We start from the raw sequence: 17,848 nt of genomic DNA on the forward strand, positions 1-17,848 counted from the left end.
CCACCCAGGGGGTGGTCACGGTCGCCCAAAGAGCCAAGCTGGGGGCGGGGCGGGGGAGGGGACAAGACTGCATTCAGTTCACGGCTGCATTCAGCTCTCGAGCTCTGAGAGGTCAGAGCTCCAGAGGCGCCGCGAGAGCGCAGTCAGGAGCGGGCTCCCGTGCTCCGAGATCTCCGCGCCCGAGGACCCCCACGGTCCAAGTTCTCAGCGCTCCGGGGCCCCTTGCGGCTGAAGGTGTCCGCCCTCGCCATGCGGCTGAGAAGGTGAGTCGGGCTGCGGACAGACGCTGCGGGTGCCCAGGAAGGAGCGGGAACACCGCGGGATGTCCCGGCCCGGAGTGTGGCCGACAGCACCGCGCCCTTGGACTCCGGCTCCCGTCTGCCCCGACGCGGGGCTCTTTGGGATCACTCGGAGGCGCAGGGCGGGCAGGGCGCGCCGGGAGGGCTTGAACTGCAGGAGGCAGCGCGAGGCCCGCGGCGGGGACTAACGTACTACGGGCGGCGCGTGGGCGTGCGTGGGGGCGGAGTCCCCGCGCAGAAACGCACAGCGGCTAATGCTGTCAGGAGAAAGGGTGCACACCCCACCCTGGCACTGGCGCGCCCTTCCACTCCCGCCCCCGCTGACTCCCCAGAAGGTAGCAGGAGGAAGGATGTGCTAGCTGTGATGGCTCAGGGCCGGCTGGTGCCGACCGTTTGGTGACACGCCCTCCCCCCACACGTGGGATTCCCCCCACCACCGATAGATCCACGCTGGTGAAGGCGGGGCTGGGGAGTAGCTGAGGGGAGGGGGACGTTTCCTCCCTGGCCTTTTGCCAAAAGACTCCCTTCAGAGCAAGTTGTAAGATCTGCAGCCCAGGTCTCCACGGTGAACTGGTGAGGTACCCAATACCCAGCCCTAGTATGAGTGTGTGCCACCCACACAGACCGTCTGCCCACACCCAAGACTCACTAAGTATCCACCCCACACTTAGAAATGTATGTGGTTAAGATCCTCTCCTCAACAGAGAAAAAAATAAAAATCCTGGAATGTCACAGCTATCAGCTACGTGAAAGCTAGAACAGGAGACTCTGTCTGTGGGAGTCTGATGGCCAACTTGGGTGGAGCAGCTTAAACAACAGGGGTCGGTGAGGGCACAAGGAGAGGACACAGGCCACTGAGCACGCAGCAGCTAGGGAAAGGGGCAAACTGGTCTCCCCCACCAGAGCCCAGAGCACGCACCCCTGCCCCCTAGGAATCCCCCAGATGTCTAAGGAGGTCCAACAGACAGGGTGGGCCTCATGAGCCCCCAGTGGACATGGGTGCCGTAGGAGAGAAACGGGGGCCTCAAAGGAATTTTCACAGCTTTGTAGTTCTAACTCCTGGGAGATGACTGAGAGAGTAAAGACTGGAAGTGGGAAGGCCCAGATGGAGGTTATCACAGCAGTCTCAAAAGCAGGAATGATGGACCCAACAGGAAAAGTGGGAGAGAGAGGACAGGCCTGCCCACAGGCCATGGGAGTTGCTGGTGGCCCAGGGACTGGCTTGGGTGCAGTGTGATGGGTCAGCATGAAGCAGGCCTCCATGCAGACTCAGATGACAGCATCCTGGGAGAATCAGGGGTTTCTGTGGCTCCAGAGCTAGCTGGCAGGTTCCCACAAGACAGGTCCTTTGACCTATCAAGCCCTTGCGGTTTCCCAGGCAGTGACCCAAGAGAGGAGGGCTGAGAGTCTCCCAGAGACATTAGAGATTCAGGGAAGGAGCTGCCCCAGGGCCATGCTGCAGGGGGCTTCCGCCTCGTGGGGAACTGGCCCCAGAAACAGGTGATTTGAGGAGCTTGGGCAAGCTCTGGGACTGAAGTGGCCATGATCATTGATGAGCAAAGATGCAAACACAAGGAGCCCTGTCCAGCAGAGGTGTCCTGGAGTCCTGCAGGAGGAAATGGCAGGGGGAGCCTGAGGCCAGCAGGGTCCAAAGGGTCTCCAGGACAGACGGGAGGATGGGTGTTGCCCTGGAAGTGGGAGGAGCCTTGGAAATGGGTAGACACTTGGAAGTTGTGAGAGGGATTTTCTGGCAGAGAAGACAGGGGAGGGGAGGTAGGCAAAGGGGACAGCGTTGCTGCAGGATCTGAAACATGAGGAACCCACCAAGTTGGTTTCAGAATGATCCTGTTCCTCCATAAAGCTGTGTAGCCACACACCTGACCCTGCTGCGGTCATGTCAGATGATCTCTGTCTCTTCCACATTTTGCATGAAGCTCCGGCTACATGTCTCCTGAAAGCTTTTTTCCCCGATTTCCTACAATTCCTTGGAATCCATTCCCAGAAAGGCTAGGCCTATGGGATGGGGATGGGGGGGAGGGTGTCAAGGACTGTGGCAGTGGTGTTGGCTCTTGCTCCCTTTCATCATCACATTCTCATCATTGTGTTTTGGGGGTTTTGTCACCTGGGAGCTGGCAAACAGCCAGGAGCTACCAGGTCCTCAGGACTTGCTGTGCTGTGGGGGAAGGGGGAGGGTGGTGGTAGTGGTCCTGGCCCTTCTCTCTGGCTTCCCTGTGGAGAAAAGAGGCGGGTGGTCTCCGATTGTATATTCACATTTCTGAGATGGGCATTACCACCTCCTGCCCATGGGAACCAGCCTGCTTCTCTCTGGAAAACGCAGGTAACTCATCTGCAGCCCTGTTTCACCAGCCTTTCTGGTTGTTTTTTTCAGTCCTGGGCTGTTCTTCCTGCTGCTCAGCGGCCTGCAAGCTGGTAAGTTCAGGTGCTGCTTTGCCACGGGTGTGGGCACCCAGCTTAGAGATGAGCTTCTGAACCCTTCCCTGCCCAGTCATGCGGACTTCCGGCTACAGGGCATCAGGAGTGACCTCTCAAGGGCCCTTCTTCTTGAGGGGTTCTGTAGAAAAACTGGGCCCTATGCTTGGATTGATGTGTAGGACTAAAAGCATTTCCTTAGAGGAAAGCACTTTTCCAAACCCCATAGTATTAATTGATTTCATTTGGTGTAGGCAGAACATAGTTCTTCAAAGCTGGGGCTTCCTCTGTGCCTCAGCAGCCCTGTTGAGCCTTAATGCCATCAGCTTCTGCAAGAGCCAGCAACAGGGACACCCAGGAATAGGGACAGGGCACCGCAGTAGAGACCTGAGGCCTTGCAGAACCTTCCAGCCCAGGTTGCTTTGGGGAAAGGGGACCCAACCATTTTTCCTATAGGCATTTAAGTGGTTGTATGAATGGAAAACCACCCTGCATATGTTACATGACCTTTCCTGCTGAATGTGAGTAGCATTATAATTTCATTTTTGAGGCAGCATTTCCTTTAAATGTATTTTTTTTTTTTTTGGCAGAGTCTCACTCGGTTGCCCAGGCTGGAGTGCAATGGCACGCTCACGGCCATCACAGCCTTGACCTGCTGGGCTCAAGCGATCCTTCCGCCTCAGTTCCAAGTAGCAGGAACTACAGGTGTGCATCACCATGCCTGGTTAATTTTTTGATTTATTATAGAGACAAGGTCTTGCCAAGTAGCCCAAGCTGGTCTCGAACCCTGGGATTCAGGCAATCCTCTCACTTTCGCCTTCCAAAATCCTGGGATTACAGGCATGAACCACTGCACTTGACTTAAATGTATGAATTTTTTAAACTTTGCATTTTTCATTCATTACAGACTCCCAAAAAGTAGCAAAAATAGTACGGAGTGGCCTAGGTCCCCATCCTTCAGCTGCTCCCAGTGGCAACCCTTGATGTAACAGAAATGCATTCTCAAAGCCAAAAATTGGCATCGGACCATACAGTGGAGTTGTTTACCACTAAATGTGTGAATTTTCAAAGTATTACTGTTTTTCTCTGTATGTTGCAAAGTCAGAGCCCCAGAGGTGTGGCAGGTCCCGCCATGCTGTCCAGCTATGCACCTGACTGCCACAGGCATGTCAGATGATCTCTGTCTCCCCACCATTTTGCACGAAGCTCCTGCTATGCATCTCCTGAAAGCTTTTTTCCCCTCTGATTTCCTACAATTCCTTGGAATCCATCCTCAGAAAGACCAGACCTACAGTGGGTCAAGGATCGCGGCCATGGTGGTGGCTCTTGGTGGTCACATTCTCACCATTGTTTATTGAGGGATTTTGTCATTGTGATAGTTGGTGGGTGACCAGGGGCTGCCAGTCCCTCAGGACTTGCTGTACTAGGTTGGCGGGGGAACGTTGGATTGATAATGACCCTGGCCCTTCTTCCTGAATTCCCTGTGGAGAGCAGAGGCAGGCAGGCTCCAGTGGTGCATTCACATTTCTGTGATGGGCATAACCATGGTCCTGACCCTCTGGGTCAGAGCTGGTGTTTTGAGGTTCAAAACCAAGAAACCAGTCTGGTGTGGTGGCTCATGCCTGCAATCCCAGTACTTTGGGAGGCCAAGGCAGAAAGATTGCTTGAGCCCAGGAGTTTGAGACCAGCTGAGCAACATAGCAAGACCTCGTCTACACAAAAAATTTTTAAAAATTAACCAGATATGGTGGCATGCACTTGTAGTCCGAGCTCCTCGAGAGGCTGAGGCGGGAGGACCACCTGAGCCCAGGGGTTGAGACTACAGTGAGTTGTGATCATTGTCACTGCACTCTAGCCTGGGCAACAGAGTGAGACCCCAACTAAAAAAAACAAAAGGAAAAGAAACAAACAGCAACAACAACAACAAAAAAGAAGCCTACCTGAGAGTAACTTCATGGGCTAAGCAACAGCCTCAAAAACTAAAGTGTATCCTCTTTGGATAATTGCAGATATTCAAGAAAAAGAAGTCAGAGCCATGGTGGGCAGCGATGTTGTGCTCAGCTGCATGAGCCCCGAGGGGAGCAGTTTTGACTTAGATGATCTTTTTGTTTACTGGCAAATCAGTGAAACAACGGCAGTGACTTACTTCTTGCCGGAGAACAAATCCTTGAGCCACGTGGACAGCCGCTACCGGGACCGTGCCTGGCTATCACAGGCCGGCATGAGGCAGGGTGACTTTTCCCTGCACCTGTCCAACATCACCCCCCACGATGAACAGAAGTTCAACTGCCTGGTGTTCAGGAAATCCTTAAAGTTAAATCAGGTCTTGAAAGAAGTGATCAGGCTGCATGTGGCAGGTAAGACCGTCCAGGCAGAGAGAGTGGTTCCTCTCCAGACTCATCTCCTGGAAAAAATGTTCACACATTCCCTTCCTGGTTCATTCACCTCTTTCTGTAACGAAAACCCTCACCTCCATGAATGAACTTCTGTCTAACCTGGTGTGAAGCAGAACAGTTAAAAAGCATTCAGTGCACGAGGGAGTCTTCCATGCACAGGGCTTCTTTACTTCCCAGAAGAACCCCTCATATTGCTATCTTTGCCTGAACTCCAACTAAAACTAGATTTTTAAGAGTGAAATTAGGGCCGGGAATGGTGGCTTACATTGTAATCTCAGCATGTTGGGAGGCCGAAGCAAGAGGATTGCTCGAGTCCAGGAGGTCGAGACCAGCCGGGGCAACATAGCAAAATCTCATTTCTGTGTTTTATTAAAAAGAAAGAATGAAATTAGAAGGAAGTGCTATGTGCACCAAATAAGATCAGAATTTAAGAAACAATTTAAGGTGACCGAAGAGCACAGACAGTTGAGTCACTGGGAAGATAAGTGGCATCCATTTTGGAAATTCAGGCTCTCCAGTCACCAGCAAGAAGTACTAGCTCCCAATGAGGGGGGGGTCTGAGATGACCCACCTCCTTGGAGTGGGGGCCTGTGAGGGTCAGTCACTGCCTGCCAGACTCAGCCACTCCTGTCTGTAGGGACTGTCTGGAGGCACGATAAGACTGTGCCTGCAGTTCAGACGACAGCCTGATCCTGCCCCCCAGCAGGGTCTGGCATGGCAGGCTGCCTCCCCTCTGACCTGTCCGTTCCTGACCTGTACCCCTCTGTTTCCTGACCTGATTTCCCTCACCACCTGTTTCTTTCCCTGCAGCAAACTACAGCATGCCCGTGGTCAGCACCCCCAGCAGCCCCTCCCAGGATGAGGAGCTCACCTTCACATGCACATCCACCAATGGCTACCCGAGACCAAATGTGTACTGGATCAACAAGACTGACAACAGTCTGCTGGACAAGGCTTTGCAGAATGACACCATGACCTTGAACGAGCGGGGCTTGTATGATGTGGTCAGCATCCTGAGGATCCCACAGACCCCCAATGTAAATGTTGGCTGCTGCATAGAGAACGTGCTTCTGCACCAAAACCTGACTGTCAGCAGTCAGACAGGTAAGTTCCCTGGGGTCTGCAGCCAAACCCAGCCCAAGATGGTGAGACTGGTAATGCCTTGGGAGACCCTCTCTGGCAGAAGACATGATTCCTACAAGCTGACTCAGCGGTGGCATCAGAAAGGTGGTTGAAAGGGAGAAAGGGTGAGAATCAGCCACCATGGTTGGGCGTGGTAGCTCACACCTGTAATCCCAGCACTTTGGGAGGTCAAAGCAGGAGGAATGCTTGAGTCCAGGTGCTCGAGACCAGTTTAGGCAACATAGCAAGACCTCATCTCTATAAAAAGTCAAATAATTAGCCAGGTGTGATGGCATGTGCCTGTAGTCCCAGCTACTTGGGAAACTGAAGCAGAAGGATCACCTGAGCTCAGAAGGTCAGGGCTGCGGCAAGTCATGATTGATTGCATCACTGCACTCCAGCCTGGTGACAGAGTGAGACTCTGAGTCAAGGGAAAAAAAAAAAGGAAACCACCACAGTGTCTGGGGACACCGTGTCTGAGGACAGAAACAGACTCCAGGCCCAATGCACATCGCTCAGTTCATCTGCACCTGTGGAATCAGTTAGGTTGAACCCATTTTACAGATGAAGGTTGAAGCTCTGAGGCTGGGTAGCACTTCAGAAGTTGCACAACTAAGTAGCAACAGTGTTAGGACAGAAGCCCACACCTGTGCAGCCCCTACCCAAGCTCTCTGGCTCTGGGTATACGTGTGCCCCTGAGAAGACTGGAACCCCCAAAAAAGAATCCCCTTGGGCAATCCTGCTGGCCCAGGTCCTCCATAGGGAAGGTGTGTAGGCAGTGACTCCTTCATAGAGGCCACTCCTTCATAGAGGCCACAGGCTCTTTCCAACTGTGTCCCCATTACCAGAGTCCAGGAGTTCGAGACCAACCCGGACAACTTGGCAAGACCTTGTGTCTACAATAAATTAAAAAATTAGCGAGAAATGGTGGTGCACACCTGTAGTTCCAGCTACTTGGAAGGCTAAGATGGAAGGATCACCTTAGCCCAGGAGGTTGAGGCTGCGGTAGCCGTGAGTGTGCTATTGCACTCCAACCTGGACGACATAGTAAGACTTCAATTAAAAAAAAACAATTCCAGACAGTAATGGCAAGCATTGAAGCATTGCACCAAGTGTTGGCCCTCAGAGGTGACCCCAGGAGCCTGCACAAGGGCACTCCCTTGAAGCCCACCCTGACTACCCAGGTCCCTTGCAGGACTGGACACCCTCCTTCCTGAAGTGGGAGTGTAGCCCTTGTGACTTCATGGTCTCAATTTCTGAGCTGCATGGACAGGCAGCGGCAGAAGGTTCTCACCCTGCTGCACAGTGGGATCATCTGGGCAGTCTGTGAAACCCCTCCGTGCCCAGACCTGTTGGGTCAGAACCTCTGGACTGGCACCAGCACTGAGACAGTGTTGAAAAGCTTCAGATAACTCCAGGGCACATTCTGGGTTGAGCTACTGTCCAAGTGTTGGTTTCTCCATGTGTGTTTGAGACATGCTGGGCCTTTGTAACCAGCTCCCAGGGAATGCTGTGGCTTATTTTTACTGTGAGCATCATTCTCTGTGAGACAAAGGCATTGGATATAGAGACAAGAGGGCCTGGAACCTTCGTGCATTACTGGTGGAAAGGTAAGGAGTGCAGCTGCCATGGACAAGAGAGTGGTGGTTCATCAGGTGGTTAAACATAGAACCACCATGTGGCCCAGCAGTGCCTCTAGGAATACACACCAAAGGATTCACACAAGGGATCCAGACAAGTACCTGGATGTGAATGTTCGCAGCAGCACCATTCACAACAGCCGAAAGTGGAAATAACCCAGTGTCCCTAAAGGATGGATGAATAAACAAAATGTGATCCAGCCATACGATGGGGTATTCCTTCATTCTTTTAAAAGAAGGATGTGCTTGTACTGACACATGCTACAATGTGGCCGAACCTTGAGGACATTAAGCCCAGTGACAGAAGCCAGTCACAAAAGACCATATATGTATCATTCTGTTCACACAAAGTTTACAGAGTAGACAAATCCACAGAGACAGAAAACAGGTTAGAGGCTTCCAAAGGCTAGGGGACAGGAGCTGGGGGAGTGATTACTGATGGGCACGAGGTTTCCTTTTGGAGTGATAAAAATGTTTTGGAATTGGATAACAGTGACTATTGCACTACATTGTGAATGCATTAAATTCCACTGAATTGCTCACTTTAAAATTGTATGTTAACTGAGTGCAGTGGCTCACGCCTCACTTTGGGAGGCTGAGGCAAGAGAATTGCCTGAGCTCAGGGATTTGAGACCAGCCTGGGCAACATAATAAGACTTCTTCTCTACAATAAATCAAAAAATTGGTCAGGTGTGGTGGCGTGCCTGTAGTCCCAGCTACTTGAAAGGCTGAGGTGGAAGGATCACCGGAGCCAGCAGGTCGAGGTTGCAGAGGCTGTGATCATGCCACCGCACAGGCAACAGAGTGAAACTCGGAGTCAAAAAAGGAATTATATTATATAAATTTCACCTTTATTTTTAGAATTCCAGGGAGAACCTGTGCCTCCAGCCATGCCCCTCCACATGGACCCCTTGGCTGGGGGTGGGATTGCACCTCCCCAAGATAGGATGGGGAGGAGCAAGACCCCTGGAGGAGATGATGTCCCTCATAAGAGAAAACCTTCCTCTCACCAACCTTCTGTTTTCTTGAATGGGAATCTTACTCTGTCTCCCAGGCTAGAGTGCAGTGGCACGACTACAGCTTATCACAGCCTCAACCTTCAACCTTCTGGGCTCAGGTGATCCTTCCACCTCAGCCTCCTGAACAGCTGGGACTAGAGGTGTGCACCACCAGGCCCAGTTAATTTAAAAAAAAAATTTGTAAAGACGAGATCTTGCTATGTTGCCCAGGCTGTTCTTGAACTCCTGGGTTCAAGCAAACCTCCCACCTGCGCTTCCCAAAGTGCTAGGATTACAGGCACAAGTCACTATGCCCAGCAAAAACCTTGTATTTTAAAAATCACAAAACAATGTTGGGGAAGTTCTTTCTACTTCCTTGCAGTACTCTCCTCTTCAGGATGAAAAAAAAGACCCTTTTCCTCCAAGATGCTTTAAGTCTTGTGTTATTTTCCTCTTTCCTGTAGAAACTTCCCCTGGAACCAAAGACAAGGTCACAGAGAACCCAGACAATTCCCCCAAGGAGAAAAACGTGGCCGTTTTCAGTGTCCTGGCTGTTTTGTGTGTGTTGGCGGCCGTGGCTGTAGGCTGGATATGCAAGGGCAAATGTTCCCGCGGAGGCTATACAGGTAGAAGAAGCAAGACTTGTGCTGTACGTGCTCCAGATTAATTTTTTTGGCATGCACATTTTGCCTCTTTAAATCTCCCTAACCAATGTTGGTTTCATTTGAAAACTTAGTTTTGGTGGAGTTACTATTCATGAGTGGTAGCAACTCAAACAGTTCAAGGAATTGGGTGTGTGTATTTATTTATTTATTTATTTATTTATTAAGTCAGGGTCTCACTCTGTCGCTCAGGCTGGAGAACAGTGGCACAATCACAGCTCACCACAGTCTCGACTTCCCTGGCTCAGGTGATCCACCCGCCTTAGCCTCCCGAGTACCTGGAACTACAGGTGTGAGCCACCACAACCAGATAATTTTTCTGGTTTTTTTTTTTTTTTCCTGTAGAGACAAGGTCTTGCTGTGTTGCCCAGATGGTCTTTAATCTCTCCCAAAGTGCTGGGGTTACAGGCATGAACTGCTGCGCCTGGCCTGGGAAGTGGGTTTAAAGTCCTGCATAGATCTCTTAGTTGCTGTTTCCCTGACAGCCAAGCCAAAAAGGCGCGGTGAGAAGCCCAGACTCCCAGGTTGGGCGAAAAGGGTGCATTTTGCCTTTAGAGGCCAGAACGGCTCTCGTTCATGTCTGTGGAAGCTCCTGAGGCTGCTTTGAATCACCACCATGGTGGGGGCTCTGAGACTCTGGTGCACTCCAGGACAGAAGGGCTGTGTTCTAACCATTAAGATGTAGCAGCAGAACGTAAGGTGGAGGTGGAGCCCTCCCAGGCATGGGCCACTGCGTTGGTCCTCACAACCAGGCGGGGACTCCTGCCAGGGCAGCGGCTAGCAGAACGGGCTGGCTGCATATCAGGGTCAGCTCCCGAATGCTAACTTTGGGCTTCTTGTCTGTGGCCAATCCCAGTCATCCCAGAAACATCTCCCACTGCCACAGCCCCACTGCTGACCTGGCCAGCTGTGCAAGGGTCCCGGAGCCAGGTCATGGCATCTTACATGCTTCCTGTGTTCTCACCCCTTATAAAGCATCTTCCTCAAAAACAAGGTGGCCTGTGAGATCCTCACCTTCAAGTTTATCCCCACCTGGAAGGAAGCCTTGGGGAGACATAAAGCAGGGTTGTAGGGGCTGCCAAGGGCTTGGGACCATTGGGATCTTTAGAGCTACTCCCTTCATGGCCATCCCTGAACCTCTTTTGGTCTGTCCACAGGTGCCTGGGCTTCAAGGCGAGAGCTGGAGCTCACCGGTGAGTTTTCCTCTCCAGGACAGTAGGTTGCTGGGGGCCTGAGGCAGGCGTGGCTGGGGGCCACTGTCATAGTTCTTTGCCTTAAACACCTGTTACTTCCGGAGGCATGGTGAGATCTCCCATGGTGCCTGCGGCATTTCCTCCCACCTCTTTGGGGAATGGAGTCCTGCCATCATCCACATTACTAGCACTGTGTGACAGGATTTTCTGAACATGCAAAAAGCAGAGATGTGAGCTATTACCCTTGCCTGAATGCCCCCCTTGTCAGCACCCCATGGGGGTGTCTACAGTAGCCAGACACCAATTGCTTCTCTGGGTCACAGCAGTGGTTGCTGTGACTCTCGGGTGGCCCGGTGGAGGGGGTGTGTGCTCACAGTCCTGTGAGCAACAGCTCATATGGGTCTTATTAGGGAAAAGTATCCACTTGGTGTTGCCCACTGCCCACCTAGCAGTGGCTTGGGCTGCGGGGCTATCAGGCTTGCGATCAGACCAGCCTGTGTCTGGTGGCTGCACCTCTCTGACCCCATGTTTCTACCAGTGAGAATTGCTCCCAGAGATGGCAGCCTCAGGTAGTGTACTGCCACCACAGAGTGGCATGGCCCGTGGACACAGGTGAATCAGTGGCCAGCTATGTCTGCAGGAGACATACTTTCCAGGCCACGCCAGCCAATTTCAGACTGCTTAAATCAGGACCGGACTGTCCTTATCAGAGTCCAATGAAGCACACGGAGCAGGCAGCTGCTTCCAAAATTTAAGCCCTTTGTTTTCCCCAGGCCGAGTACTGAAAAGATCCATCTCTTGCCCCCAAAATGAAGATCCATCTCTTGCTCCTCCCTGTTCTTCTCTTTCCTTCTAGGCCATGTTTGACAAAAGCTCACCACCTGGATGTGGACAGGGCTTCTGTGAGATGCCAGCGGGCCACAGCACACGGCAGCTTGAGAATGGACTTGGGCAGGCACCTCCCAGCTCTCAGGTGCCCCCTGGGAGGACCTCAGTGAGGCTCCAAAGCGAACCTTCTGGCACTGCCCTGATCCCAGACTGACGCCCTTTCAAAAGCATCAGCTGCACCAAAGACAGGTGCCCTCATGTGAGAAGGTTCCCACCCTCACTGCCTAACCCACAGGAAGGGACCTGGCGACAGGCTCCCCCCACCCGGAACTCTGGAGCATGTGCAATCCAGCGCCAGGCTCTTTCCAGTACCCAGCTCACTGTGGGACATACGCCTTTTGGTGGGATGTGAGACTCTGAGACTGAAGGAAGGGAGACTGGTTCAGAGAAGAGTGGGCACCACCCTCTACCAGGGCAGCCTCTGTGCTGGTGGGGTTGCCCCAGGGTGTTTGTGGGCAACACAAATGCAGGGACCCCCTGCTATCCTGGGCACTCCTGTACCACCTTCCACTTCACAGGCACAGGATCCACGTATGTGAGTGTACATGTGTGCGTGTGCGCGCGCACATGTGTGTACAAATGCAGAAAGCACTCAACACTGAAGAACCCTGGAGACCCCCATGGACTTCATTCTCCTCTAAGATATTCATGCATGGGAAAAAACCCATGCATTTGGTTAAGCTGCCCTTCCAAGGAGGCCTAGGTGGAATTTTTGCCAGAAGAAAGGCTGCTTCCCGGGCCAGCGCTGGGCTGGTTACAGAAGCTTCCAGGGCTCCTGAGTGTGCAGTGTGAGAAGCAGGAACACAGCCTCAGCAGGTTGAAGGCACACGTGTCCAGCAGACATGGCCTCACTACCTGGTCACCAGTATCCTTCTGAGCAGAACTGTCAAGTAGTTTGAGAGAGCATCTCCCAGCAGCTGTGGTCCTGACCCCTCACATGGTCTCCACGTTGACACCCAGAATGAATCCAGCAGTTTTCTGTTTCCAGGAGGTTTTGGGAAGGAAGCTGCCAGGTAACCAGGGTGGCACATGTCCAGAGAAGTGGGGTGGGCATCTTGGCCTTGCCCTTGGGACACAGTGTCCACCCCAGAGCTGCAGCAAATGCCCTTTCCCTTCCTAGGCAGAGTCCCCTGGTGTCCCAGGGTTGGTCAGGGCCTGCTATGTCTGGTCATTCAAGACTGTTATGTGAGGTCCTCACTCCTCAGGCCCAAACTTAGAACAAAAATGAGGAATGAGACCTCAGTGGCCGGGCCAAGGGTTTCAGTACTTGTTACAAGAAATTGTTTATTTTTCTACCAAAAAAAGTCCCCACGGGGCCTTTTAAATGAGTGTGATGAGGGGTCCACCCCAACTTTTAACATGAAAGCATTAGAAGATGTTTGTGGTTTGGAAAAGAACAATAATTGTCATTACCGGTCATTAGCTGTCATCTAGCTCGAGGAAGCCCAAGGAGTTGCTTGGGGTGTGAGAAATTGGGGTGCAGTGCCCATTTGCAGTGACTCCAGGATGGATCTGCTTGGGCAGCCATGCCATCCCAGGAGTCCCTGAGTACCATCATGGGGAGTTACACATCACTCTTCAGCTGTGTGGTCCTGCCAGCCTGGTCCTCAGCAGACCCTCAGTGTCTCTGAAGATGCTTGGGGCCCAGGCAGGATGGTAACAGCCTAGCTGTTGCAGAAGTGCTGCCTCAGCCTCTTGGGTGGTGCCTGTTTGTTCTCAGCTAGCCTTGCAAATGGATGGCTGGAATATCTCCCCACTCCAGGTCCTCCCTCCCTGCTGCACCCCTCCCCCATCTCTGCCCATGCACGCACATGGTCCTGTCCTTTCCTGGCTCAACTGCACTGAGTGTCTGCTAGGAGTCAGGCCTGAGGCTTTGCTCCTGGTCCTTTCCTAGGCTGTGCTATCCACCAACCTACCTGTCATGCAACCTAGAGTCCTTTCATATGGGAGCCTCTCTTCTTGTCACAGCAGCAAGGGACCCCAGGGCCCACTGAATGATGCACTTGTGATCAGCCTGGAACCTCAGATGCTCACGGCATCTTGTCCCTCCATAAGGTTACATGCTTCCCCCTCCCCAAGATGCCCTTTCTTAACCAGCATCTCATGGGGAAGACTAAGGTTTGGTTACATCAGAGCCTGCAGAAGGGGCAGGCTTTTCCTTCTACCCACCAATGCAGCAGCCTGGAAAAACAGCCACTCCAGGCGACTCCAGACATCCCCTTTTCTAGGTCTTCCTTGAGGTCCCTCTCCCCAGGTCAGAGCCCTCAGGGTATGTCCGGCAGCCCCACCAAGGATGTACACTGGTCATGGCCACTATAGCTGCAAGGGAGGTATGAGTAGAGTCTGTTCTCAAGGAGGAGGAACGCGGGCCAGACTGAGATTCTGGGGAAGTCGTGGGGTGCAGGAGGAGGCTGATTGGCCTCCTCAGGTCCTCTGATCCACCCTGCTCAGTGATTGACCATGGAAACCAGCTGCAAACAGCAGGGCAGAAGAGGAAGATACCAATTTCAGCCAAGGTGGCTATGAGGGGGAGGGATTCAGGCTCAGGAGGGACCAGGCTCCAAGGATTCAGGAACACCAAACTGTTCAGCCCAAACATGATATGCTTCTGTCCTTCCCTGTTGGCTGGGCCGGGCCATCACTGCAAACTCCAGCCATGCATGGCAAAGGCAGTGATCCACGGAGACCAGACTGGGCAGGCTTGACAGAGGCCATAGTCTACCCAGGTGGAAAGTCACAGATGGAGATTCCACTCCAGATTTCCCAGCCAAGAGACTTTAGAGCCATGTTAGTTTGTAGGGGGAAAATGTCAAAAAAAAACCCACTAAAACCTTCTGACAGCAAAAAGGCTTTGACACATTAGAGGCTTGAATTCAGCCAATTTCCCTAAATGCAAATGAAACCCTCCACTGTAAGGAACACCGCGACCTCAGACATCTTTTGGAATAAGCCTGGCGCTGAAGGATTCCATCCAGGGTCTAGCATGTCCAGAATTTGAAGACGCAGCAATTCCTTCCCATAAGAAGGACATGGTATGTCGAGCGGCACCACCACCAGGCTGCAACACAACTCACACTGGCAGTGAGCCTACAGCCTCTGCAAGTGGCAGGATTGTGAATGCCACACACAGGGGGTGCTGAAACAGGCATGCATGTCATCCCATGTTCTGTCCAGGTCCATATACATCCCTGGTCAGACATGGACTTCACACCCAGGACCCTACCAGGAACAGCAACTATGTCACTATCCCAACAATCACAAGCTACAGTGGCGGCGACTATGGTAGCCTGGACAGTGGCTGCCATCCACTGTGCCACAGGAGACACAGGTTCTCTTGGTGCTACTGATCTGCTGCCCAGGGCCAGGCTCCTGACCTGCCCCTCAGCCCCTGGACAACCAAGATCATCTGGAGCTACCTACATCAGGCTTCAGAATCTCAGAGGAATATTCAGCTTCTGCTCAATCTCAGCAGAATTCTGGAACCTTTATGTTTGCTCTCATAACTGACTGGGTTCTCTGCGAATCTTTCTTTCTTTCCTTTTTTTTTTTTAGAAAGCAGGATTTATTGAGAGGACAGAAAAACTCCCACAGTGGGAGGGGATTCAAGGGAGTTGCTCCTGTGCATCGCTCAATAAAATCTTCTAATTTGGAAAAAAAAAAAGGACTTCCTGTGAGTCCCAACATGACTTGTTCAGGAAGGAAGGAAGCTCACGTCACAATTTTTGTTTTTAATGAAAGAATCTTAACAATTTATTACTGTGGTTAATGCCAGGATTTTAGCTCTCCAGATATTCTTCAATACACATTTTTCACTATGTCCATTAGATCCATAACCTTTAAAATCAACAATTAAATCATATTTTATGTACTAATTTGTCAAGATAGCACTTTACATGGCTACTCCATTAATTTAGATATTTATAAATAATACCCTACAGTTGGATACATTCAGATAATTACTGGATAGAAATCAGGTATTGTCAGCTGAGAGCAGTGACTCACGCCTGTAATCCAAGCACTTTGGGAGGTGGAGGCAAGAGGATTACCTGAGCCCAGGGGCTCAAGACCAGCCTGTGCAATGTGATGAGACCTCATCTCTATAGTAACTCAAAAAATTAGTCGGGCATGGTGGCAGGTGGCACTTGCCTGTAGTTCCAGCTACTTGGAATGCTGAATAGGAAGGATCAACTGAGCCACTGCACTTCAGCCTAGGTGACAGAGTGAGACTCCAACTCAAATACATAAATAAATCAGGTATTGTCAAACATTATTACTCAAATTTTTCATTTCAGTTAAATCCTTTTACATAATTTGATCAAATTGTCTTTACCAAAATGGTCTATAATTTTTTTTTTAAGAGACAAGGTTTCACTCTATCACCCAGGCTGGAGTGCAGTGGGACAATCAGTTTAGCCTCCAACTCCTGAGCTCATACAATCCTTCTGCCTCAGCCTCCTGAGGGCCTGTAGGCATGTGCTGTCATGCCCAGCTAACTTTTAAATTTTTTATAGCTGGGTCTTGAAATGCTTCCCAGGCTGGTCTTGAACCCCTAGGCTCCAACTCCTAGGCCCAAGCAATTCTCCTACCTCAACCTTCCAAAGTGCTGGGATTATGAGTGAGCCACCGTACTCTGCCTTTTTTTCTTTTCTGTAAACTTATTACCCATATTTAAATCATCTGGGATGACAGATGCTTGACCCTCTCTCTGCCTCTCATTCTTCCATACTACCCAAACATTACAATCTTCCTTATAATATGTCCTCTGAGGGATCAGGAGGAATGGGAAGGACTCAGCCAGGTACGGAGGAAGGAGGACAGGCTGGGTTCAGGAGTGGGGAGTCAGCAACAGAAAACAGGCACCTGCAGATGCAAGATTACTTAGGTGTGGGAGGGCTGGCTTATGCAACCACACAGGAGTCTTCCAGCTTCTGCTGTAAAATGCATCAAAAGCTAGCTGTGTACATAACACAAGAGAATACTGAAAGACTTGTTGACCCAAGAGCCCACGTCAACAAAGCTGCAGGCTCAGGTCTGACAGAGGCCACTGCACCCAGGAAGTCACTGACTTGGGTCTTTTTTTGTTGTTGTAAGGAATCATGATGAGGCCGGGCTCGGTGGCTCAGCCTGTAATCCCAGCAATTTGGGAGGCTGAGGCGAGAGGGTTGCCTGAGCCCACAGGTTCGAGACCCACCTTGGCGAGACCTTGTCTCTACAATAAATCAAAAACTAGCCAGGCATGATAGCGCATGCCTGTAGTTCTGGCTACTTGGAAGGGTGAGGGGGAAGGATCGCCAGAGCCCCTTGAGACTGCGGACTCCAGTCTGGGTGACAGAGTGAGACTCCAACTCAAAAAAAAAAAAAAAGAATTATGATGAGAAATCCAAGTGAGTGAATTTGGCATCAGTGAGGCATTTCCTTCAGGACTGTCCCTAAAGGTATCGTTCGCTGGCACCTAGACCTGGAGGGGCTTCACCTTGGGGGCTGGGCCTGTGCTGAGCTTTGCTTCCAGGACAAGATTCTGGGTTTTGGGAGCATGGTCTCGAGTGCAGGGATGTAGTGACTGGCCTGCTGCAGTCTCTCCTCATCGTGACATGGGGACATTCCGCCGGGGCTGGAGGAGTCCTGGACGAATGTCAGCACATTGGCCAATAGCCATGGGAAGGAGGCAGACTTTTAGTAAACTCATCTCCTGGAGCTTACTGTCTACTGAGGGCCTGCTGGAAGAAGTGACAATTGTCCCCTGCAGAGCCACATCCAAAAGGAGCCTCTCCTGTCAGGATGTCCCAGGCCAGTCCTGTGCCCCCTCAGAGCAGGTCGCCTGAGCTCCCTGGCTCCTGGACCCAAGAGGGATGCCAGCTAGGCTCCCCTGGGGCCCAGCCGTCCTGTGCAAACTCAGGCGGTGTCCGTGCAGCCAGGGGCTCCCTGTGAAGACACAGGGGGAAATGGTGGGGGCATGTACTTGAAGGTGACTGAATGCTGGAGGTCATCAGGCTTGCAGTAAGTATGGCCTTCTTCCTCCTCCTCCTCCTTCTCCTCCTCCTTCTCTTCCTCCACCATGTGCTCTCTGCAGCTGCACTGGGGACATATTTCCAAATGCTGGAATGTGCCACCCTGCCCCAGGTCTCTCCTCCATTTGGCCTGCGCTGTGGCAGCACCCACCCTGGGGCAGGGGGCTGGTGGGAAAGCCTCAGGGTAGGATCTTCTTATTGGGCTGGGAATG

At 51.8% G+C, this 17,848-nt stretch overlaps 1 protein-coding gene across 1 annotated transcript; it reads left to right on the plus strand.

Moving 5' to 3' along the window:
- The first annotated feature begins 207 nt into the window (after positions 1-207).
- Positions 208-11,124, plus strand: ICOSLG (inducible T-cell costimulator ligand). Its single transcript, XM_021718596.1, has 7 exons — positions 208-263; positions 2,689-2,729; positions 4,739-5,086; positions 5,936-6,229; positions 9,350-9,511; positions 10,705-10,740; positions 11,009-11,124. Exons 1-7 carry the CDS (start codon positions 250-252, stop codon positions 11,122-11,124), a joined length of 1,011 nt encoding a protein of 336 aa, XP_021574271.1. The 5' UTR covers positions 208-249.
- The last annotated feature ends 6,724 nt before the right edge of the window (positions 11,125-17,848 follow it).

Source organism: Carlito syrichta, unplaced genomic scaffold (genome assembly GCF_000164805.1).
Source record: "Carlito syrichta isolate Samal-C Ts95f unplaced genomic scaffold, Tarsius_syrichta-2.0.1 Scaffold312932, whole genome shotgun sequence".
NCBI classification, from domain to species: Eukaryota; Metazoa; Chordata; class Mammalia; order Primates; family Tarsiidae; genus Carlito; species Carlito syrichta.

What these genes read in the sequence shown, in the direction of transcription:
- ICOSLG (XM_021718596.1), top strand. An exon ending in GATCAGGCTGCATGTGGCAG is followed by an intron (nt 5,087 to 5,935) that starts GTAAGACCGTCC and finishes CTTTCCCTGCAG; the next exon opens with CAAACTACAGCATGCCCGTG. An exon ending in GACTGTCAGCAGTCAGACAG is followed by an intron (nt 6,230 to 9,349) that starts GTAAGTTCCCTG and finishes TCTTTCCTGTAG; the next exon opens with AAACTTCCCCTGGAACCAAA.